Source organism: Hoplias malabaricus, chromosome 14 (genome assembly GCF_029633855.1).
Source record: "Hoplias malabaricus isolate fHopMal1 chromosome 14, fHopMal1.hap1, whole genome shotgun sequence".
In the NCBI taxonomy this organism is placed as follows: domain Eukaryota; kingdom Metazoa; phylum Chordata; class Actinopteri; order Characiformes; family Erythrinidae; genus Hoplias; species Hoplias malabaricus.
The window spans coordinates 8,575,732-8,599,994 of NC_089813.1; the positions used below are offsets into that span (position 1 = coordinate 8,575,732).

The 24,263-nt window shown below is 42.3% G+C and overlaps 1 protein-coding gene across 2 annotated transcripts; it reads right to left on the reverse strand.

The window, feature by feature from the left end:
- Window positions 1–3,289: 3,289 nt before the first annotated feature.
- Window positions 3,290–24,143, reverse strand: rab11fip1a (RAB11 family interacting protein 1 (class I) a). Of its 2 annotated transcripts, XM_066643864.1 has the most exons (6): window positions 23,466–24,143; window positions 13,406–13,839; window positions 11,490–12,351; window positions 7,176–9,332; window positions 6,331–6,442; window positions 3,290–5,647 (listed from the first exon to the last, which is right to left on the reverse strand). In XM_066643864.1, exons 1-6 carry the CDS (start codon window positions 23,813–23,815, stop codon window positions 5,456–5,458), a joined length of 4,107 nt encoding a protein of 1,368 aa, XP_066499961.1. In that variant the 5' UTR covers window positions 23,816–24,143; the 3' UTR covers window positions 3,290–5,455. The 2 variants fall into 2 exon arrangements, with proteins under 2 accessions (XP_066499961.1, XP_066499962.1); XM_066643865.1 differs by lacking the exon at window positions 7,176–9,332 and having other exon boundaries at window positions 3,295–5,647; window positions 23,466–24,129.
- Window positions 24,144–24,263: the final 120 nt, after the last annotated feature.

The window sequence follows — 24,263 nt, forward strand, 5'->3', positions numbered from 1 at the left end:
TGAGGCAGAAATGGAGTGATGTCGCCATCTTGAGGATGTAAGTCATTCTCTCAGTCCTCTGCCTTTTTATAAGGGACTGATTATAGAAAAAAAATCCCCTGTCTAGTGCATATGCACCAATCCACAACTTGATGTAAAACTCACTTATTTTATTCGGTTGCCTAAGCTTAAAAACTTGTGATAACACAAGTGTTAGGGCGGCACAGTGGTGCAGCAGGTGTCTTAGTCACACAGCTCCAGAGACATGGAGGTTGCGGGTTCAAGTCCCGCTCCAGGTGACTGTTTGTGAGGAGTGTGGTGTGCTCTCCCTGTGTCTGCGTGGGTTTCCTCCAGGTGACTGTGAGGAATGTGGTGTGCTCTCCCTGTGTCTGCGTGGGTTTCCTCCAGGTGACTGTGAGGAATGTGGTGTGCTCTCCCTGTGTCTGTGTGGGTTTCCTCCAGGTGACTGTCTGTGAGGAGTGTGGTGTGTTCTCCCTGTGTCTGTGTGGGTTTCCTCCAGGTGACTGTCTGTGAGGAGTGTGGTGTGTTCTCTCTGTGTCTGCGTGGGTTTCCTCCAGGTGACTGTCTGTGAGGAGTGTGGTGTGCTCTCCCTGTGTCTGTGTGGGTTTCCTCCAGGTGACTGTCTGTGAGGAGTGTGGTGTGTTCTCCCTGTGTCTGTGTGGGTTTCCTCCAGGTGACTGTCTGTGAGGAGTGTGGTGTGCTCTCCCTGTGTCTGTGTGGGTTTCCTCCAGGTGACTGTCTGTGAGGAGTGTGGTGTGCTCTCCCTGTGTCTGCGTGGGTTTCCTCCAGGTGACTGTGAGGAATGTGGTGTGCTCTCCCTGTGTCTGTGTGGGTTTCCTCCAGGTGACTGTCTGTGAGGAGTGTGGTGTGTTCTCCCTGTGTCTGTGTGGGTTTCCTCCAGGTGACTGTCTGTGAGGAGTGTGGTGTGTTCTCTCTGTGTCTGCGTGGGTTTCCTCCAGGTGACTGTCTGTGAGGAGTGTGGTGTGCTCTCCCTGTGTCTGTGTGGGTTTCCTCCAGGTGACTGTCTGTGAGGAGTGTGGTGTGTTCTCCCTGTGTCTGTGTGGGTTTCCTCCAGGTGACTGTCTGTGAGGAGTGTGGTGTGCTCTCCCTGTGTCTGTGTGGGTTTCCTCCAGGTGACTGTCTGTGAGGAGTGTGGTGTGTTCTCCCTGTGTCTGTGTGGGTTTCCTCCAGGTGACTGTCTGTGAGGAGTGTGGTGTGTTCTCCCTGTGTCTGTGTGGGTTTCCTCCAGGTGACTGTCTGTGAGGAGTGTGGTGTGTTCTCTCTGTGTCTGCGTGGGTTTCCTCCAGGTGACTGTCTGTGAGGAGTGTGGTGTGCTCTCCCTGTGTCTGCGTGGGTTTCCTCCAGGTGACTGTGAGGAATGTGGTGTGCTCTCCCTGTGTCTGCGTGGGTTTCCTCCAGGTGACTGTGAGGAATGTGGTGTGCTCTCCCTGTGTCTGTGTGGGTTTCCTCCAGGTGACTGTCTGTGAGGAGTGTGGTGTGTTCTCCCTGTGTCTGTGTGGGTTTCCTCCAGGTGACTGTCTGTGAGGAGTGTGGTGTGTTCTCTCTGTGTCTGCGTGGGTTTCCTCCAGGTGACTGTCTGTGAGGAGTGTGGTGTGCTCTCCCTGTGTCTGTGTGGGTTTCCTCCAGGTGACTGTCTGTGAGGAGTGTGGTGTGTTCTCCCTGTGTCTGTGTGGGTTTCCTCCAGGTGACTGTCTGTGAGGAGTGTGGTGTGTTCTCTCTGTGTCTGCGTGGGTTTCCTCCAGGTGACTGTCTGTGAGGAGTGTGGTGTGCTCTCCCTGTGTCTGCGTGGGTTTCCTCCAGGTGACTGTGAGGAATGTGGTGTGCTCTCCCTGTGTCTGCGTGGGTTTCCTCCAGGTGACTGTGAGGAATGTGGTGTGCTCTCCCTGTGTCTGTGTGGGTTTCCTCCAGGTGACTGTCTGTGAGGAGTGTGGTGTGTTCTCCCTGTGTCTGTGTGGGTTTCCTCCAGGTGACTGTCTGTGAGGAGTGTGGTGTGTTCTCTCTGTGTCTGCGTGGGTTTCCTCCAGGTGACTGTCTGTGAGGAGTGTGGTGTGCTCTCCCTGTGTCTGTGTGGGTTTCCTCCAGGTGACTGTCTGTGAGGAGTGTGGTGTGTTCTCCCTGTGTCTGTGTGGGTTTCCTCCAGGTGACTGTCTGTGAGGAGTGTGGTGTGCTCTCCCTGTGTCTGTGTGGGTTTCCTCCAGGTGACTGTCTGTGAGGAGTGTGGTGTGTTCTCCCTGTGTCTGTGTGGGTTTCCTCCAGGTGACTGTCTGTGAGGAGTGTGGTGTGTTCTCTCTGTGTCTGCGTGGGTTTCCTCCAGGTGACTGTCTGTGAGGAGTGTGGTGTGTTCTCTCTGTGTCTATGTGGGTTTCCTCCAGGTGACTGTCTGTGAGGAGTGTGGTGTGCTCTCCCTGTGTCTGCGTGGGTTTCCTCCAGGTGACTGTGAGGAGTGTGGTGTGCTCTCCCTGTGTCTATGTGGGTTTCCTCCAGGTGACTGTCTGTGAGGAGTGTGGTGTGCTCTCCCTGTGCCTGTGTGGGTTTCCTCCAGGTGACTGTCTGTGAGGAGTGTGGTGTGCTCTCCCTGTGTCTATGTGGGTTTCCTCCAGGTGACTGTCTATGAGGAGTGTGGTGTGTTCTCCCTGTGTCTGTGTGGGTTTCCTCCGGGTGACTGTCTGTGAGGAGTGTGGTGTGTTCTCCGTGTCTGTGTGGGTTTCCTCCGGGTGACTGTCTGTGAGGAGTGTGGTGTGTTCTCCCTGTGTCTGCGTGGATTTCCTCCGGGTTCTCCGGTTTCTTCCCACAGTCCAAAAACACATGTTGGAAGGTGGATTGGCAGCTCAAATGTGTCCATAGGCGTGAATGTGCGAGTAAGCGTCGCCATGTGAAGGACTGGCACCCCCTCCAGGATGTGTCCTGCCTTGCACCCAATGATGATTCCGTATAGGCTCCGGACCCACCCCGCCCTGGAACTGGACATGGTTACAGACAATGAATGAATGAATGAATGAAAACAAGTGGTTATGATTTTGCGCTATACCTTGAATTTAACCCTTCTCATCATCCGAGTCTCTCCCACAGTGCTGGACTTGCATTTATGTGAGGGTGCAAACATGAGGTTAAACAGCATAATAAACACAATATGCTTGGAGAAATTAAAGTATGCTTAAATACTGAGAAAAGAAAACAAAGCAAAAATGGCTTTTTTGTTTTTTGAAAAAAAAGTTTCTGCATTTTTGTTACATGGTTTTACACATCTGCCACATTATCACTTGAATTACAGCCAGATTTATTAGCCCAAAGAATACAGAGATCATCAAACAATGGGTGCAAATTTGACAAATGGCCTGTATTGTTCACAAAATGAAAACACATTCCCTGTTCATGCTGTTGAGAAGTGGAGTGACTCAAGAACAAGATTATAAAAACTCATCAGAAACAAATACAATTTATTAAACAAGAATATACATACTTTATTCAAAATATATTTCATCATCAGAATGTACAGAAGGAAATTAGTACACCGAGATAAAGAAGGCACAGGTATGGAGGGAAAAAAAAGAGAGAGACAGTTTTTATTGCAATGACCTTAAGTCTCAATTAGGAATTGTTCAGACACCACCACAGTCTCCAGAGGAAGAGCTCAGAATATAAAAGGAGCAAATACATAAGACCTCCCTTAGAGCAGTACCACAATTTCGACTGATGAGCACAGTGTAAGACACTCATTCACAGGAAACAGCAATCGATATTTAGAATGTCAGAACAGTAAAACCTGCCTTAAATGAACAATCAAGTAAGGATTTGGAAACATTTTTCCTTAAAAAAGGAAGCATTATTCTTCTTGATTGTAGAACTAGTAAATAAATATATATTACACACAAAAATAGTATCATGAAGAAAGCATAAAAGAAGGTCATGACATTATTCAGGACAACACTCAAAACAATAAGTTAAAAATGTAACAAAGAGAATAAAGCCTGAATCGCAACTACTTTATATTTAGGACTGGTCTCCAAAATCCAAATATTTTAATAATTTTTGTCAATGTTTCTGTTTTAATACGAGGGAAGGATTATGCATTATGCCTCCAATTAGTGTTCAACTCTCAGCCTAGGTGAAGAAAATGTTTATTTTTAATCTTTACACTAAGGCCATTTTACCCATCTTCCTTTACACAGGATCGAAAGTAAAATATCAAAATGGCGCAATAACTGGCAAAGGCCCGGAGGGTTCACTGAAAACATCTGGAGATAACCATGACAAATATTGGCCCAACTGGGGGAGTAAGTGAACACGTTTTAGGGTGGGAATAAAGGGAGTAAGACATTTCGAAAGGGAGCAATGCTTCTTGAAGTCAGAGCTCTCAATGGAGCGATATTGACATAATCAACACTGCCTTCAGAATATGGAAGTAACATAAAGACTAAAGAACCCCTACTTTTGAACAATCTTGATAATGCATGTTCCAGTAGTAAAGGCTATTGGATTTAAAAGAAATTGTATGATCTCTAAGATGTCTATTCAGGGTTTGTTCTTTCCAAGGTCCTACAATAATTTGGAGCAAGTGTTGAATATAGTTTGTACCTTGGTGAGTGTTGGATTCTACCGCAGGTCCAGCATGAAAAGTTCAAGAAGTTGATGTGTTCTCCTAAAAAAAAACATGTCTGGCCCCAGAGAGAACTGACTCATCTGCTAATGTGTTTACTGCTAAATACTGTAGAAAGTATACACAGTAAACACAGTGATGCACTTTATGGACTGAAATCACCCTGAAACCATTTTCTGAGAGGCGGAGACTCAGAAGCAATAACAAGTCTTTACTGACATCACTGTAATATAAAGACCTTGAAACCTGAAAAATGATAATATAACCATTGCCTTTAGTGCAGTAAATAAAGCATCTACAATCATCTTTAGTCCAGTGTTTATAATCTGATATGTCCTAATTACTGCATGCTAAATGTCCCTTTACCTGTGAGCTATTGGGTAGGGTTTTCATAGCTCTTCAGCGCATCTCATATTAAGACATATTTCCAGAATAAAATGATTAATCCTTCAAATTGTCACCTTTCTGTGAATAGAATTCCCATCCAGGCAAAAAAAAAGTGCTTAGAGTTTAAATGTACAGCAGAATGGCTGCAAGGAAAGATATCCTTGATAACAAAGATAACGTTGACTATAAAAGCCATTTCTATTCCTACCAAAGGCAAAAAAATTATTCACCTTCATACTAATTTGTCTAGATAACCAGTTCTGCATAAATAAAATGTAAATAAAATAAAAATCAGGATTTGCATCCAGCCAGGTGAAATTACTGTGAATCCATAGGGTGCAGGTAACTGCACCGTTATTTAACCTATTGTTTGGTTTTTGATCACACTAGCTACGCCAACCAGCTTCTATCGCACTCCATCATGGAGTCACAGTCCTTATGAGAAACTCACTAATAAGCCTTAGAGTTCATTGCCAGCAGGATGCTGGGTTTCTCTTCAATGACGCGCACCAGCAGGTTATCGATGTAGTCTTCCAGCTCAACGATCTTTGTGTCTTTCTTGGAGAGCTCCACTTGCTGCTTCACCACAAGTGTGATCAACTCCTCCTGAGTTAGCTGGGTATATGGGCCGCTCTCTACGTTCTAAAGAAAGAAGAAGGAGAGGTCAGAGAATATTAGTGAAGCAAGGTTAATAGGACACCACATGATTCAATTCAATTAGCTCTGGGCAGGAGAGAACAGAATTGTAAAGGCCTTGAATTAGTGTTGGGACTCTAGGAACAGATAAGATTTTGATGGAGGATCAAGATTTGATTATATAACAAATCTAGGTGCATCTCAAATTTAGATTCTCAATTTTTCATTGTGTAGTCAGTCCTTTAGTGATAGCACAGCTCTTTACTTATTTATTATTATTATTTTTAATGTCACCTACTTTCTGCACTCATTGAGAAACTCATTTCATGTAAGAATGGCAAGGAAAGAAAATGTACTGAAAGCTTAGCTTTGTCAAAATAGCCTACTTTGTAATGTCTCAGTGTGAGCAAGTTTATTTCACAGCAGGAAAAAGATCTACACGTAATCTGATTATGGCATTTTGTGTGTGAATTCATCATTCAATAGAGAACAGTAACCAGTGTTTTTTTTTCCAAATCCTAAGTTGAATTCTCCTGAAAACCAGCATTTGCATTTTCTAATTTTAAGTTGGAATGAAAAAAATATTTAAATCAGCGCCTCTTTGTACACCAGCTGTGTTCAATATATATATAAGCAAAAATCATTGGCTCCTGTCAGGTGTTTTTTAATGCATGTACGATTGGACTTACCTTAGATTTCTCAGCCACTTCTCGGATGGCTGAAATCTTCAAGTCTTTCCCAACAGAAATGCTGCTGGGAGACTGGCTTTCTGTGGAACTGAGGGGTTTTACTGGGTGAGGCCTGAGGGAAAAGAAAAACAAAATTACTATAATTTTCAGAAAGAACAGGAAAGTGTGATGAACAAAAAAAAATGTGTATGAACATGGAGCGCTTTACATTGCTACCCAATTCACTCAATGATTTTTAAAAAGTTCAAATTAAAAAGACATCACAATGGTTAAGCTGCAGAGATCCAGTTCATCATCATCATGTGAGACAGATGTTAGTACTCCCACCTAAAAAGGGGTTTTGATGAGACTATTAAGCACTTCAGCATTTCCCGAGAAAGTCATGCCACCTCAAACCAGAGCTTCCACTTAAGATGATTAAAAAACCAGTACAGACACACACAAAAGCCTCGATCAACAATTACAGTAGTAGAAATTTAAGGATTTTGGAAAAAACAGACATTTACCAGCAATGTTAACATTAGTTTCCTAGATAATCAAAGCCTCGTCTTAAACTCAGTGGCTACATCAAGTGCTAACAAATAATTTTAAAGTCATTTTTCTTTCTAAGACCAGGCTTAATGTGTCATAGAAACAATATTTAATTTGCCTTTAAATCAGTCATTTTTTAAACAATCACCAGTGTGTTTGAAAAAAGAAGAACAAAATCAATTCTCTGCTACTGATTTCACAAAGAAAAGAGAGCGCATTGCCTCAGAATTAAAGCCAGAGAAGGTCCCAGGGTTAGTAGTAGTTGCTTCTTGAAAAGATAGCATGGCGTTGGGGGGGTTGCGGGTTGTTCTCACCTGCGAGGGGTCAAAACACCACCTCCACCACTGTGTGAGCCGATGGTCTGACCCTCAGAGGGTGAAACCCAGGCACGGAGCATGTTCTTGCCCCCAGGCATGCTTGCAGATACTATTTCTGATGTTGCTAAGGAGGAGGACAACACTTGAGAGGGAGATGTGAAAGGATCCATTCCCCATTGGTCTGCTTTTGAGTTGGATATTTTAGTTTCGCAACTGCTTGGCTCAGCAACACTCGTAACAGTTAATTCAACGTCATCTGCATCTTGCAAAACCTTTGAGTCTGGTTTCCCCCGAACCTGCTTCTCTTTTGAAGTTTTGTCCAAACCAATCGGAGGCTTAAGTACTTGCTTTTTCTTTTGTGAGAATTCTTTATTGAATAAAGGACTTGAGGTTTGGTTGGGTTCTTTTATACTCGTTTCTTTATTGTGTGCAACAGATCCAAAGAATGGATCTGACTTTTCCTTTGATGAAGCAGATTGAATGAAGGGATCAGTGTTATTTTTAGATGCCATGGATCCAAAAATATGCTCAAAGTCATCAGTGGTTAATCCCAGATCGTTAGGCTTCTTTGCTGTCTTTAGACCACCAGTGAAGAGATCATCTTGGCCCATGTTCTGCTGTGGTGTAGCCCAAGGATCTTGAGATATTAGCTTATCATTGGGGAAAGGGTCTGTGTCTATTAGTTTTCCCTCAAGACCTCCAAATATATCTACAACTGGTTTAGCTATTGGCATATCATAAGCTTTTGCAATATTTGTTGTGTCAGACATGTTTACAGGTGTCAGCATTCTTTCCTGAAAGTCTGTATTCTCCCAAGAACTTTTACTTGTCAAAGAACTTGTTTTCCTTTCCACCTGAGCACTTTCAGATTGTGTTACACTTTGAGAGGGAGGCCACTCTGGTTGAACTTGTAAGACCGGTTCTTTGCTTGATGCTTTTGGTCTGGGTTTCACTAAAGGGAAGTCTGTAGAGTCATAAGGGATAGATAGTGAATCTAGTCTATTTACAGCTCTAGCAGCAGGTGTAGGCTTTTCCTTTGTCTCTGAGGTATGGTCAACAACCTCAAGAATAGTGTTCAAGGATCTCTTTTCGTATACTTGAGGTTCTTCCCATCTTTGGAGCTGTGGTGTGGAGTCACTACCAACAGATTTACCATGATTAGATTTATCCACAGTAGCATATACTTGTTCAGTACTAAGAATAGTGTTCAAGGATCTCTTTTCGTATGCTTGTGGTTCTTCCCTACTTTGGAGCTGTGGTGTGGAGTCACTACCAACTAATTTACCATGATTAGATTTATCCACAGTAGCATATACTGGTTCAGTACTAAGAATAGTGTTCAAGGATCTCTTTTCGTATACTTGTGGTTCTTCCCTACTTTGGAGCTGTGGTGTGGAGTCACTACCAACTAATTTACCATGATTAGATTTATCCACAGTAGCATATACTGGTTCAGTACTAAGAATCTGTTTGGAATTAGACTGAAAAACTGGTTTTGATGTTGCCAAAACAGTTGATTTTGGTGGGATTAAAGCCTGTTTGGGCTCTTTTTTCATTGTAGAGTGGGTTGGTGCCTCTTGATTATCCTTGAGATTATGACTAATGCTCGAAGGTCTACTGGTCCTATCTTCACCAGGACCATCTACGCTCATCTCATCTCCCGTATACTCAACGTGGGAATCCCTCTTTCTCTGGTTGACTTCTGCTATGATGTGTTCCCAACGAGTGTTTGTCATTACCCCATGCCTCTTCTTGGGGAAGAGAACTTCATAATCGGGGAGAGGAAGGGCAGGTCTTTCAAGCTGCTGTGAGTTTGGTGAACTAACACCATTTTGTGCACCGGTCTTAGAGGATCCTCCTGGGTAACTGGGTGGTTGAGGGGCCCTACGTTTTTCAGACTTACTGGTGGTGTATTCACCTCCTGAAAGGTTTTCCATGCTGCTTCTTGGTGATTCTGCAAAGGTTCTCTGAGGTTTGGGAGGTGCCAAAGAATTGTGAAATTCAGAAAACATACCAAAAGAATCAAACGAGTCACTAGAGGGAGATGGTTCTGCAGAAAGGGCAGATGCAGGGATAGTGGGCTGGATGTCTGAGGTGTCTGGGGAGGCAGGGGGGTTGGGACTATATGTTTCAGGCTTCGGACTGAGAGACAATCTGCCAAGGAGCAAGAACAGAGAACACTAATTTGTGAGTCCCTATCCACAGAAAACCTTTAAAACCTGTCCTAGCTCTGACCTTTGTGGTTACGCTAACTGAAACCAAAATGCAATTTATATACTCACAATGCTATTACGACTAGAAAAAAGGATAGTTCTTACTCCAACTTTTTAATCGTATTTTATACCATGTTCCCAATAGATAATACCACAACATATGCATAACACAATATATATAAAAATTTAAATACAAGTATATCTAATTTCAAGTATACCTAATTTCTCAGTAGCTAATCCCCAAAAAGAATACAGATACAACTAGAGAAAAATGGTATAAAATTACCCCCAAAATAAATAAATAAATCAGTCTGGTTCCATGGTGGTACTAGCAGACAAATGCTTATGTGACCTATAACAATATAACAAAACAAAAAGGAAAAGCATTCATGAATGTGACAATTAGAAAATGTATCAAATTTTTTTCATGCAAGTAAGAACTGGCCGTCCTAACTAACATCAATAAAGGCTTATTGATGACACAAATATATAAATATTAATTATTATATTAATGCCAAACAAAGTCCTTCTTATACCACCTAGAACCAAAGCAAAACCAAGCAAAATAAACTCCTACACATCTAAAATTCTGAAGAATGTATGTTTAGAAATGTATTAGAAAAATTATCCACAGTGTTTCCAATGCTATGTCCAGACTAGCTTCAAAACACTAACTCACAGGAACCACCAAGGTTGACTTTAAAAACAGCTAGTTACTCACCACTTATGGAAAACTCATGCTCCCCACACTTGAGTGGAAAGTTTCAAAAATCAGGCAAAGAGCAGTACAGCTTCAGATATCCTCATACACACAACACAAGTGAGTCAAAGACTGCGCACACAAAAACACATCACCAGTTCACAACCTGTTCTTCTCCATACCTGAATATCTCAGCTGACAAACCAGACTGCATTCCCTCAGTACAGACCAATCAGAGCACCTCTGTCTAACTGGTCCAGTGGGCTGGACTCAAACCAGATGAAAGTCAACATTCCATCGGCTTAATTAAGACCCCGTATGAAAGGGATTATCCAGGATCAGTTAAGGCAACCACGTTAAAGAACAGTGTAAAAGGAAAAGTAGCATGCAGGGTAGGAGGTAAGCCAGTGTTAAATGCCTGACATGATCAAAGTTCAAGAAGCCAAAAAAAAGCCAAACATGCAGCAAGAAACAGATGTTACCCAACCAAGCTCAAACTGAAAATTTGGGAACTGATTTCATTCACTAGATCCTGTGAAGAGGAGGGGGATTTCACTGGGAGAGAGCGGGAGAGGGAAACAATGTTTGTCTTTTCTTGCAGATGATCCAGTTACTATTACTTTAAATGTGTCTATGAAAGAACACTCTATTCCTAGGCAAGTCTCTCAGAAACAAATGGCATCATTGTATCATCATAAACAGATATCTAAAACGTACAGGAAAATCCTAGTCTGTCAAATAATATGCTTCTTTGAAGATTGATTTGTTTGTCATTGAGGCCAAGCAGACAGAAGTTAGTGGAATGAAATTACAGACGACTTTTCTCACATCTAAGCTACTAACTGCATTAGCAGATGGATCCATGTAGAGCTGACAGTTATAGAGCCTAGGAATCTGAAATTAATTTCATTTTCTTAAAGAATCACAAGACTTGCTTTTGGATCTCATGTGAATAAACAGGGCTTTGATTATTTATTGTTGTTAAAATTATATTGAAGCCATTTTTGCCTGGAGCCCTGCAAAGCACGCTCCTAGAACAAGGTCCCTGACGAATTTTCAACTTCACAAATGGTAATGAATTTGACTCACTTCAATACAGATAAATATTTTCCGGGTTAACCCACAGTCAGAAACATTAACATAAGCTTGTAGTATTGGCCGGGGTCCACCTTTATCAGGAGACTGTTCTGATTGGTTAGAGGCATGACCCTGAGTTAGCATATTAGTGTAAAAATCTTGTTAACAGAAATCCAGCATCATTAGATACGCTTCACCTTAAAATCTACTTTGTGATGCAGCCCCCTGAGCAAATATGTTCCTGTACGAAGAGTCTGAGAAGTCTCAGGACGGTCACCTAGTAATTTCAAGTACAGTATAAAAAGACATCTGGAAACATACCTCGGCTTGACTGCAGAAACCTTAGCTGTACGTCCAGGGAAGGCATTGGAAGGTGGCGTTGGGGTAAAGGTACTTCTCACTTCCTTCTGTGGCTCTGCTGGGCTCTCATTCAAGAACGGATTCATAGAGTCTGGGCTGAGAGGAATTTCCTCAAAAGGGTTTGTGGAGGCAGGCGCTTCCATATGTTTTGGACTGTCTTGAGCTGGAGGACTAAGCTCCTCTTTCTTCTTCCCGAGGCCAAAAAGAGAAGTCAGCCTCTCAGCCACTCTGGACTCCTCCTGGCGCCGCTGCTCCTCCGCTTTCTTTGTCTCCTCCTCGTGTCTCTTCCTTTTACGCTCTTCGTCCTCTTGCCGCCTTCTCTCTTCTTCCTCCAGCTTAATCTTTCTTTCATCTTCCTCTTGTTTTCTCCTTTGTTCCTCTCGCTCCTGTTGTCTTTTTTTCTCCTGCTCCTCCTGCTTCTCCAAAAGCTCCTGCAGGCGTCCCTCAATCTTCTTGTTCTTCTTGTCTGTGTCCTCTTGAGGGTGCTGTGGAACGTGCAAGGCTTTCTCCACTGGCTCAGGCTTGTAGGTGGGAATACTGAGGCCTTTGAATGAGTCAGCTGAGACATCAGATGCATTTCGCTCATGAAGTTTCCTCAAGTCTTCTACAGAGCTCTTTGCAGAGTTGTTCAAACTGAGGGTAGATCCAAAACTTTGCTTGGATTCTTGCTCCTCAGCATATACATGGCTGCCGTTAATACACAGGTTGTTCTGATCTTGGATGTTCTGTTTAGAACGACTCAGCAATGAAAAAGGCCCCAGAGATACTTTGCTGTCTGTGCTGCTATTTCGCTTGTGGCCCAGGAATTTGAATTTTTTCTTCACTGTAAGAGAAAGAGGGAAACAACAACAAAAAAAGCTAATTTAGATTAGTTTATTACACAAACCACATACTCCTGAATGATAACTTAAACGGCAACACAACAAGGACAGAAAATAAATTAATATTTCACTTATGTTTATTAGAAATGTATAATAAGCAACTGATATTATCTACCAAAAAAATGAAATAATCAAAGACCAAATGCATCTAATAAATAAACAGATTTTTAGTATTGCTGTTAATAGATGTTAATAGACACTGTCCCTTCTTAAGTCTGAAGCTTTTAATAATTGATATTTAATATAATTCAATGTAAGATTGACACAATGAAATTATATTTATATTAGTAGTGTCTTTCAAAACATTCATTCATTCATTCATTATCTGTAAGCGCTTATCCTGTTCAGGGACGCGGTGGGTCCAGAGCCTACCTGGAATCATTGGGCGCAAAGCGGGGATTTACCCTGGAGGGGGCGCCAGTCCTTCATAGGGAAACACACACACACACATTCACTCACTCCTACGGTCACTTTTGAGTCTCCAGTCCACCTGCAACGTGTGGTTTTTTTTTTTGGACTGTGGGAGGAAACCGGAGCACCCGGAGGAAACCCACACAGACACAGGGAGAGCACACCAACTCCTCACAGACAGTCACCCGAAGCGGGAATCGAACCCACAACATCCAGGTCCCTGGAGCTGTGTGACTGCGACACTAACCTGCTGCTCCACCGTGCCGCCCTCTATCAAAACAATACAATTAAAATCCTAATACTTCCTCCTTGTATTTTTGAGAGGGATATAAATGTGTAGTGTGATATGCATGACAAACTGGCCAGAGGAAATTGTAGTTCTGGTGATTTTTGAATTAGAATCTCTTAATTTGCTCAGTAAAAGTTTTAGGGAGAGCTTTAGCATCAGATACAGGTTTTAATGGAGAGAGTTAATGTCAATTTATGAAAGGCTTAATTCTTAGCTTTTTAATATCAGGCAAAATAAGGAGTTAACTACTGCGAGCACCCACACTTCTAAACTCACACGGCAGTGTCTAGCCTTACCATCAGGAGACTCTACATTGAGGCCTGAGGACCTGCTGCCGCTTAGAGAGCTATTCTTCTCAGGAAGTGTGCCAAGTGTGGACATGGACTGAGAGACGCCTCGATGAAGATTAGACTTTGGTGCAAACAGAGACTTCAGCTTTGATGACTTCTTGCTCTTTGAAGAGTGTTCATTAGCCTCCCCTTCCCCTTCGCTGTCTGTCAGGATCTGACTCCCCGTGGAGGGCACGATGGCAGAGGCAGAGTCAGACAGGCCTTCTTTCTTCTTGCCCCGGACCTTGTCTTTGAGTTTGGAGATGCGGGAGCGAGGCTTGTCTTGCATGGAGAGGTCGAACATGCTGGCTGTCATGTTGTTCCTCATGAACTGGATGTCCAGCAGAACCTCGCCTCTCTCTTTATCCGCCTTTCCATTCTTATCCACCAGCTTGTACCAACTGAAAACAGAGATGGCATTCTTTGGTTCAAATCAAATCAAAGTTCAAGTCAATGTTCAAACACATCATGAGGTTGCAATCTAGGTCGTAAACACATCAGCTAGAAGTAAGACTTCTTTGATGAAGTTGGTAAATACATTTTGGTAACAGAATAACAAATTTCCAACCATGGCCTATTACACCCTGTGACTCTTGGGGACAACTGCCTGTTACAGAAAAATCACAGGTCATGAGAGACAAGTGGCCAATGATAAAAACACACAGTTATGGTTTTGTGCTGCTTCTACAACTGCCTCCTCTGTATCCTGTATGAGGATTAGCCTGTGTTCAGCATAATAGAGTGATAGGAGTGTTCTGGAGAGCCCTCTTCATAAGTAGAAAAACATGCCTTTATCCACCCACACTGTTGTCATATTATACTTTCTTCAACACTGGGATCACAGAGCGGTTGCAACAGCGCTGGGATGCCACACAGCAGCTCCCACACCCAGACAAATTTAACTCTGGCATGGACACAGGGGGAGAGACTGATGTAACGTTCCAGGAAACGGTTCTGACGAGGTTTCCAAAGCTCCCAGTTCCCAGACTGTTTATGTGTTCTTATTTGAGCTTTATAAAAAGAAAAAAAAAGCTTTATAAAATTATCCTCGGTTTCTCATGGTTCTTTTAAAAACAGGGAAATGATGGCTTTAGTAAAATATATGTATGTTTTTTATGACATTACATTTAGTCTTGTTACCACAGGTACATAAAAAATAACATTAAGAGAAAAAATAAGTTTGGGAAAAGTAGGAGGGTAAAATGTCCTTCCCTCATCCTCATCTACCGCCATTTGTCAAGCAAGATGAAAATTTGATGTTTAAACACTAATAGAACCTTCAAAGGCATCAGATAACATTAACTGTGGCCTAGATCAGAATCACAACTTGGGTGTTTAACTGCTCGGTCGTATACATATGGCCATCTAGATGAAACAGTCTATTCACATCATGCAAAAAATAGCCTCAATAAACATGCGTGTAATTACCACAGAGTAAACAAGACGGTTGGTGGACTTGTACCCAGCACAGCAGGAAGCTGAAATGTGGAACTATGTGTGGGAGAACTAACAGGAAAAGGAATCCGTCAACAGAGCAAGAAAAGCTCAGAACGTACCGGTGATGTCATCGTTTGGTTTCGAAAAGGCAATTCCCACCAAGATAAGCAAGGAGGAGCCTGCAATAATAATAAAAACAAATCTCCTCTGCATTTTATTGCGGTGAACTTTAACAGAAACAGCACGCCATGAAACTCAACACCAGTAGAAATTAACATACCAGATATGTTAATACTTTAACATGCCAGTTCAGACCAACACCAAACCCCACTATCCTCTCTAACAGACATCAGAAAGAAAAGTATTGAGGGTTGACAAGGGCAGAGCAAGTCAACCCAGTGTTCCACAGTAATAAATGCACCAGGGCATGACAGCCCAAATACATTGTATCTAGTGGAAACAAGGCACACAGGACTCCTGAGGGACATATTCCTCCCTTGAAGGTGAAGGCTCGCTGATCTAAACCATACTGTTAATGAAGACCACTCAAGCAAACAGCAATGAAAGCCTTCAGGAACCCTCAGTCAACTCTGAAAATGTCCTGTAACAAGTCCAAGAGTTCAGCCTCCAGACTGAGCTGTAGTTTATCTGTATGTAAGAAGATTGTAATTTCTTTACCATCCTTATTTAACAACTTATCTTAGGCATTACGATAATAGTGGTTAAAAACTGCAATGCCAGTGATGACAATGGCAGGGAAAAGATTTATCAAAACCCTGAGTTAGAGATAAACCTGTAAAACTGCTTATCTGCAAGTTCACACATACAACTGTTGTCAGCATTAAACGTGGCAAATGAAGCAGTACTATGACGTTATTCTGTTTCCGAATGGCTAGCACCTCAGGGAACAGGCTTGTAATTGACACCACGCATATTTAAGGAAACAGTGTCCTTGTTTTTCAGTGTGTCAAATATTGTACTATGGTTACGGTTTAATTCAGAGACATAAACACATTAAAATGAGGCAAAATTCCACTTATTTTTCCACTTATTCTTGCTGTATAAGATATGTTCAACTGAAACAAGGTTCTGAGTTCTGAATTTCGTTAATCTGTACATCCTTATCCCTAACACTGTGTCTTTGCCATTTTGCCAACCTCCAAATGCTCATCCTAATATCACTGGAGATACAAAAATGAAAGTATACAAATGGTTTAGCAAATACCACCAGGAAATGAGAATCCAGAGCCTGCATTCCAGCCCAGTGGACACAGTGGGGGTGGGGGACTAGGTTCTAGATAGATAGATAGATAGATACTTTATTGATCCCCAGGGGAAATTAAAGAAATTTGGAGGAGGTTTAAAAAAAGAAAAAAACCACTGTGCTATGCCGTTACTGCCAGTGCGTTATCAGTCTGCTTAGGAGAACCAAGCCAAGACAAACAGCCCAGGACCACCTCCAGGAAATGAAACACCACACAAGCTAAAGCTGATCACATATTTTTAAACTTCACGGTCCAAAGTACACCAAACGGTTCCGTATTTTTAACTGTCTGTGAGGAATCCAGCATCTGAAACTAATCTCTACCTTGTTTCCTAATCCAGTCATTGAGACCCAGCAGGTCCCACATACTGCTATAACTAGGCATTTTGGGACAGATCAAAACATGTGGAATTGTCAGGTGGGCCAAAAGGGACTGGGTTATTTATTTAAAAATAAAACACTCAGGGTTTAAGGGGTTAACAAGAGCAATGCCTTCATATGGATTCTCTCCATTTGCAAACATGCAGGTATCCATGCTGGCAAGCAAAACAACACCCCAAAGTCTCCACGGATCTTTTTAAGCACTGGACAGGTCCAACCAGTCTGTCAGTGGTTTTATTTAATGGAAAGGAGTTGCTGATTTCTCAACATGGCTGGGATACAATATTTGATGATAAAGCTGTTGTGAAACTACCAACAGAGGTGTGTCAAGCATTGAGGCAGATTATGATCAGGAATTACAGAACAAGAAATGCAGAAGCTAGAACAAACCATACACTGGACGCAGAAGCTTTAATAGAGAAAATTAACTCATGGCTCAAAAAGAAAAAAAAAATTGCGAGTGAGTGAGAAAAGATGGGTACAAGTGAGAGATAATTATCTTATGACGTAAATACAGCAATGCTGTTTACATCACTAAATAAAACCACTAATGTGTCACTAAGCTCTGTAAGAACAGTGCATTATGGGAGGAAGTTAAATATGGAAGGAAGGCCAAATTTGGTTAATAATTAGTATTTTTAGTTAAAAAATAATAATAATTCATTCATTATCTGTAACCCTTATCCAGTTCAGTGTTATGGTGGGTCCAGAGCCTAGCTGGAATCATTGGGCGCAAGGCAGGAATACGCCCTGGAGGGGGCGCCAGTCCTTCACAGGGCAACACAGACACACAGACATTCACTCACACCTACACTTGAGTCGCCAATCCACCTATCAACGTGTGTTTTTGGACTGTGAGAGGAAAACGGAGCACCCGGAGGAAACCCACACAGACACAGGGAGAACACACCAACTCCTCACAGACAGTCACCCGGAGGAAACCCACACAGACACAGGGAGAACACACCAACTCCTTACAGACAGTCACCCGGAGGAAACCCATGCAGACACAGGGAGAACACACCAACTCCTCATAGACAGTCACCCAGAGCGGGAACCGAACCCACAACCTCCAAGTCCCTGGAGCTGTGTGACTGCGACACTACCTGCTGCGCCACCGTGCCGCCCAATAATAATAACAATAATAATAATGATGATGAAACAACTAACAAGAATTGTGTAACAATTTAATGTTCTTTCTTTGTACGTCCTTGCGTCCTCCATCTTACAAAGAAGAACACGGAGAAATCCGAAAAACACCACAGGTTAATGTGCAACTCTGAAATCTCACCTGAGCTAGAGCAAACAAATCTACTGTTTATCAAAGGACCACCTGACTGCCCCACACCGAGTCCAAACAAAGGCACTGTTCACTCCTCGTGCTCGTGCAGCTGGGATACGTCACGTAATTGTGCACACCCCCTACTAAATTTGAGTGTGTAAAGCCATTAGTGGCAATATTAGAAATGTCTGAGCTCAAGCGTAAAGCAACGAGCTTCTCCTTCACAAGGGAGAAGGATACCCTTGAAAGCACAGCCGATCAATGACAAACGTTGCCATATCAACATTACACTGAAGTAGGGCAGTAACCGAACACCGGCGACCGCTGAGGAAAAGGAGAAGCAGAATTCAACACCCTCCCTGTGAGTGTCTGAAAGACTGTACTATGAACTTTACAATGGCCAGCCAAATAATAAAGCATTATTTCAGAAGATAAGCCCCCACAGCTGATAATATCATAGATTAGAAGAGTACAGTAAACACTACGGATGAAGTCACTGATGGACGAGACGCCTTTTCTCCTCCTCCCTGAAAAAGAATAAAGGCACAGAACTTTTCTTAACCTTGACGGAGCGAGAATGAAAACTCATTCTTTCCACGTTCTGAACTTAAAACTGTGGCATTAAACAGGCCTCAGCCCATTATGTAAGGTGTTCTGCTTTGTTAAACTTCAAATGTCAAGCCTGTTTTCCAACCCAAAGTGCTACGCCCAAACTGTATTAAAAATACGCTTTTACCTGTAGACCAACTCCCAAGCTATTTTTAAAGAAAGCAACAGATACAGTTGTGACGATCGGTAGAAATGTCACAAAATAGGGAGCGAGCCTAAAGCAGACAGACAGGTATCCCTGCCTTATTCTTAGGAACAGCTGAACAGAAAGGGTGGAGGATAACAGCCAAAATAAAAACACGATGACACGCTCAGTGATGGTCAAGACAACGGGAGTAATTCAAAATCAAATAAACAATATCAGCAAAATGGACTAGAATTTCAATCACTTACTTGTCAAAAATCACTCTTTTTAGGACATCAGTGGTCTTAAAGTTCTCATAATACCAACATCTTGTGTCTGGACATGTACTGCAGTAAGAATGCCATAGTGATATACCCCTGGAGGCAACAGCAAGAAAACACCATGACCTGAAAGGCAAATAAGGGGAAACTCGCCCGCTTCTGTTTGCATAAAGCGCAGCACTAAAAGGCTTCCAGATGACAGACAGACGGTATCGACTGCACACACTTTACACTGAGCTAACCTTCCTAACTGAACAGAGATGAGAGCAGGCTTCCAATACGTGTTCATCCATTTTCTTTTTGTAAATCTAATAACCGGGTCAGGTACCAGGGGGTTAATGACATGCATCAAAGTCTTTCAGCACTCAGTTCCGCAGAGAATCACAGTAGAATTGTGTCAAAATGAAGACTATAATTCCGCTGGATGTCGGAACACATGGGTGAATAAGGTGAGGATGAATCACAGATGATTCAAAACGCACATGCGGTCTATGAGCCACCAGTGCCACTGAGTAAAGTCCTCAGTACCAATACATTTTCCACTGGTGTTGTGTCAGGTCTGACCCTGATAGCGGATCCTCAATTCATCTGGCAAGAGAGGGGTTTTATAAAAATAATAATAAATAAATAAACAAACATTTCTGAGAAAACTTTTAAAACAAATCTTAAAGTTTTCAGAAATTATCCACTGTTTCAAAATAAAAAAGTAGGGGAAAACACCATAACGTCTTTTAGAAGAAGAAGAATAAGTTGATAACTGTAATTTTCTTTTCTGAAGCACATGAAACCTCATATTCATAGTGTCCAGTCTGTATCAAAAGCATAATACATTCCTAACCATGACCTTATCAACAGCTAATGATACAGTCTGATTTTCTTTACTGTTTTGACATGAGACTTTAGAGTCATTTGTTCAGAACTGATGTGTTTTTCTGTATTAAAATGAGACACCCCTGTTCAACAAAAACAATTTTGAGGCTTAACGCAACAGCTATGTTATGCTTTGATCAAAACACCACTTCATTCTGACACTGGCTCATAAAGTACAGCTATACATCATTTTGTTTTGCCTCCATTTTAAATACAGTGATCCCTCACTACTTCACGGTTAATCTTTCGTAGATTCGCTACTTCGCTGGTTTTTTCAAGGGGGCTTATGACCGATATATCGTGGATCCCGTGAAAGATGATTAGCCAAAATATTTCATTAAATCCATTAAAATTTCATAATATTCTTTTATGTATCATTTACAAGTATTTCTTACGTACAGTACGTGTATTGTTCATGTCCACATCCGAGTGAAAATTACTTACGCTTAGGAATGACTCTATTAAAGAAACTGGTAGGACATCACACGTAGTTCCAGCTGAAAACAATAAGGAATGACTGTTTAATGCTAAGGGTGGGTTGTTAACAGTAACAGGGAGGGTTAGTCCAAATACTCGTTAAATAAATAAAAAATATCTTTCCTCTACTTCGCGGGAATTCGTTTTTCACGGGTGGGTCTTGGAACGCATCCCCCGCGAAAAACGAGGGATCACTGTGTCATTTTCCTGATTTGGACTGGACAAAGGGAACCAAACTACAAATATAAACAAACCCTGAATGCGCAAATGCACTGAAAAGAGGTCATAATATGTCCCCTTTAAACACAAATGCGGTATTTAGTTAGTGCTCTATACGTCTTGACCTCAGAACTGATACCATTTACAACTGAAAAAAGAGGCACTATTAATTTTTAAATCAATTCATTTAAAATAATATGATAAACCTGGCCATAATCAGTACATAGCATACATTTTATACTGCTTTGAGAAACTCTCTGTTGACAGTCAGAGACATTATACCACAAAAGACCAAGCCTGAGGGAAGCTACAGAGGTCAACACCCTGTTTGCGTAAAAGGAAGAGCACAAAGCATATGATGAGAAAGTCAGGTGTTTCTGGATCATTTTTCAAACTACACTAATACACTCAGGCCTGTGGCCTTGTATTTGGTGACATGTGATATGTGTGTGTGTGTGTGTGTGTGTTGACACAGGAGCTTTGCTGGGAGAATGCAAATAGATGATGTCACTGGCCTACACTTTAACCATGAAAAACGAATGCGGGCTGATGTATTGATTTTCGCGCTTTCTGTCCTGATTAAGTGAAACTCAAACAAGGCTGGGCTCTTCAGGGAGATGCTGCAGACTGCAGACTCGTGACCATCCATGTTACCATCAGCATGAAACAGCAGTCCAACAGTACAATATTAGCATTGTCTGAGGACTTTATGAATGCTTATAGACTGCACTGTGAGAATCAGATCATGCAACTAATATTAATACTTCAGAAGTGGGAAAATATCTGGCAGATTTCTCCGAAAAACTAAAAGCAAGTGTCACCAAAAATGAATCTGTACTAAAACAAAGGCAAAGACTTTAAATGGAGATGAAATGAAGGTTAGTCTCTTTGACCCAGCAATTAAAGTATTCTGTATGGGGTTGGGCAAACAAGAATTTAAAATACGTCCAACCATTGGTAACAGGGGGTGTCCCAGCCCTGACAGATGAACTGGATTGACGTTCCATGCCTTGTGGCACCGGGTTGTTTGGCCTAAATATAACTGCTGAATGGGCGGGTCTGGGCGTGAACCCACTTTCATTATGAAGAACCTGCCCCAGATATTAGTCACGGTTGAACTACACAATACAAAACAAAACAATAAATCTGGAACCCTTGACTTTTGGCACGATACTTAGAGACACAAAAATACAAACGCTATCAGAACTGGGTATAAATGATGTAAAATTTAACATTTAACATACTGCCACAACCAATTACAGTCAACTTCAGCAAGATTCAGTCTCTCCAAAACCGCAGAACCAGCTCAGTCACAACCTCTTCCGTAAACATCAGTGTTCTTCTTGGAGTGACAATATCCACATTACCCTCTGCTAGAATCATCTTATTCTGGGAAGGATCTAATACCTCGATTGAGAATAAATAACGCCTACAGACATTGACAATGTTTCTGAAGAACAACAGAGGGGCTCCAAGAGTCTCCATCCGTGCCCCACCCCCAGGCTGAAGGAGCTTTGCCGGGAGCAACAAATGGGTTCTGATCTGTCAGGCAACAGGAATTTAGGTTACCTTAACAGAGAGGTACATACCTACTAGTTCTTTGAATCCTTGTGCCTTATTTGATATTTGCAACTCCTTTATCCTTTACTCTAAACTAAAGACAAAAATACACAACAAACACAACTTTTCGCTTCCTCAAATGTAAATGAAAAACTGCAAAATAACAAAGAACAAAATATGACTGCTTTCTCCTAGCAACTCTTAGTTTAAGACATTGATCGCAATTATTTTCCACACTGTTATCTAGTCGGTTACTGGCATAGGCCTAAGAGTTTAGAAGCAGCTCTGGAATGTGTCAAATTTAGCTTCCCAACAAATCCCATTACCCAATATATTTGTCATCCCAATTTTATCAGTCTGCTGATGAAGCTGTCATTGAGATTCAAAGGCAAGGCTGAGGTTGTTATCTCTCTATAAATGTGTGGACTAGGCCTAAACAGTGTGTGAAGGCCATTTCTGGGAGGAAACTATCTTACCATGAAATTGGATTTAAACAAACAGTACAGCACTGTTTTTCAGAGCTCCAATTTAAACCGTTTCCTGGAATTTTGCTCAACTGTGACACCACAACAGACTTGATTCCGTAATGACTGAGGTGTAGGGAAAACCTGAAACTGGGGCCTACAGCTTAGGAGAGACTTCAACCATCGAAACTATAGGATCTGCCTCCTTATCAAGTGTTCAGATAGCGGTTAACAGCAAAGTATGGAGGGAAGTTAAACCACGATAAGGCAAAAACGAACAATGACTATATCTCCACAATGCTTTAGAGTGGCGTAAGGCCAGAAACTTACAATAAGACACTGAGTCATGGATAAGGCACAGTAAACCTGCCTGAACATGACTTCATCTCTATGACTAAGTTTAGGAAATGGGGAACTATGATAGTGCTATGTTTACAACTGTCCAACCTCCTCAAGATGTTGAATGAATGCATCACAAATATTTTTGTAGAAGGGAATTAATAGTTTTTAAAACTTGTGTAAAAGGTAAATGGTTAAGATGCTAAGTCATTCAGAATGACCTTAAATATGCCATTCTACAAAAAATATATAGAACAGTAGTGGTGATGGGAACCAGACGTGAGAATTTATTACCCTAAAAGCCGCCCAGTAAACATTTAGCCGTTGATTCAACGTTGAAATAACGTAATGACTGCCGTCTAATCAACGTTCTCTTAAGGTTGAAAATGAAAGTTGAAAAGACGTCCAAACACAGACATTGAAAAGACGACTATTAGACGTATTTTGGACGTCCATTGACGTTATTAATTGGTCCCGAAATAAATTACTTGTATAAAACGCGTTTTGGACGTCCACTGACGTTATCGATTGGTCACCACTTGATAACTAACTTATTAAGATGGATTTTGGACGTCCATTGACGTTTAAAATATGTCCTTGACGGACAGACTACTTTTAGACCTATTTTGAACGTCCAGGGACATTCCTTGTTTACTGGGCGTAGAGGTCTATTAATTTCTTAGACTCCAGTTCGTCTTGTGTAAGGAGAAGGCCACTTACTCGGTCTTTGTCCGTGCCTTGTTATCTTGGAGGTCCACCAGGTTGATGATGGCTTGTCCCAGCAGCTTGTCCAGTCCTACCAGGGCCCGGTGCATGATGATGATGTGAAGGGTGCAGCGGTCCGCGTTCTCGCGGTGGAAGAGCGGCAGGTCGAAGGTGGCTTCCTCTTTCCACACGGGAGCCACACTCTTCTCCGCCACCGAGGTGGAGAACTTGTCCTTGGCCACCTGCATGATGGCGTACGCGTCGTTGGTGCCATTCTTGCCTTTGAGCCGCAGGTTCCTCGCCTCCACCACCGTTACCTGGACACTGGTCGGGTACCAGTGCTCTCTCTGCTCCGCTAGAGACATGGTCCGGACTTTCCGCTGGACGAAGCGAGAGGTTTCGCCTTTGTTAACGAGTCCTCCACAGCCGTCTCTCGCCTTTGGTTCTCAGGTTTGTTTTGGCGACCGTTTTCTCAAACTTCTCTCGCCAACAACTCCCTCTTTCCCTCCCCTCCCCTCCCACAGCGCTCAGTGCTTCTGGAGTTTCTCCACAACAGACCACTCCCCCCAGGCCGCGCCGAGTGACAATAAACCACGCCCCAACACCGATCGGAGCAACAGCAGGCCACGCCCCCGGAGTTGCGCTTCTGAGGCACAGTGCAGGGGCCAAACTACGGCGGCTTTTCAGGGACATGGGGATGTCAACCCAAAATTGTGACATCAGCCCACAGGGAAAAAAATACCATGACCGACAACCACTGTTAAAAAACATACAATAAAAACAGGCATAACCAGAATGAAAAATCATTATTTC

Coding starts and splice junctions, on each gene's coding strand:
- rab11fip1a (XM_066643864.1), bottom strand. CDS start 23,815: ATGTCTCTAGCGGAGCAGAGAGAGCACTGGTACCCGACCAGTGTCCAG. Junction 9,333..11,489: donor GTTTCTGCAGTCAAGCCGAG/GTATGTTTCCAG, acceptor GCTCCTTGGCAG/ATTGTCTCTCAGTCCGAAGC. Junction 6,443..7,175: donor GGTGTTTTGACCCCTCGCAG/GTGAGAACAACC, acceptor CTTTTCCCTCAG/GCCTCACCCAGTAAAACCCC.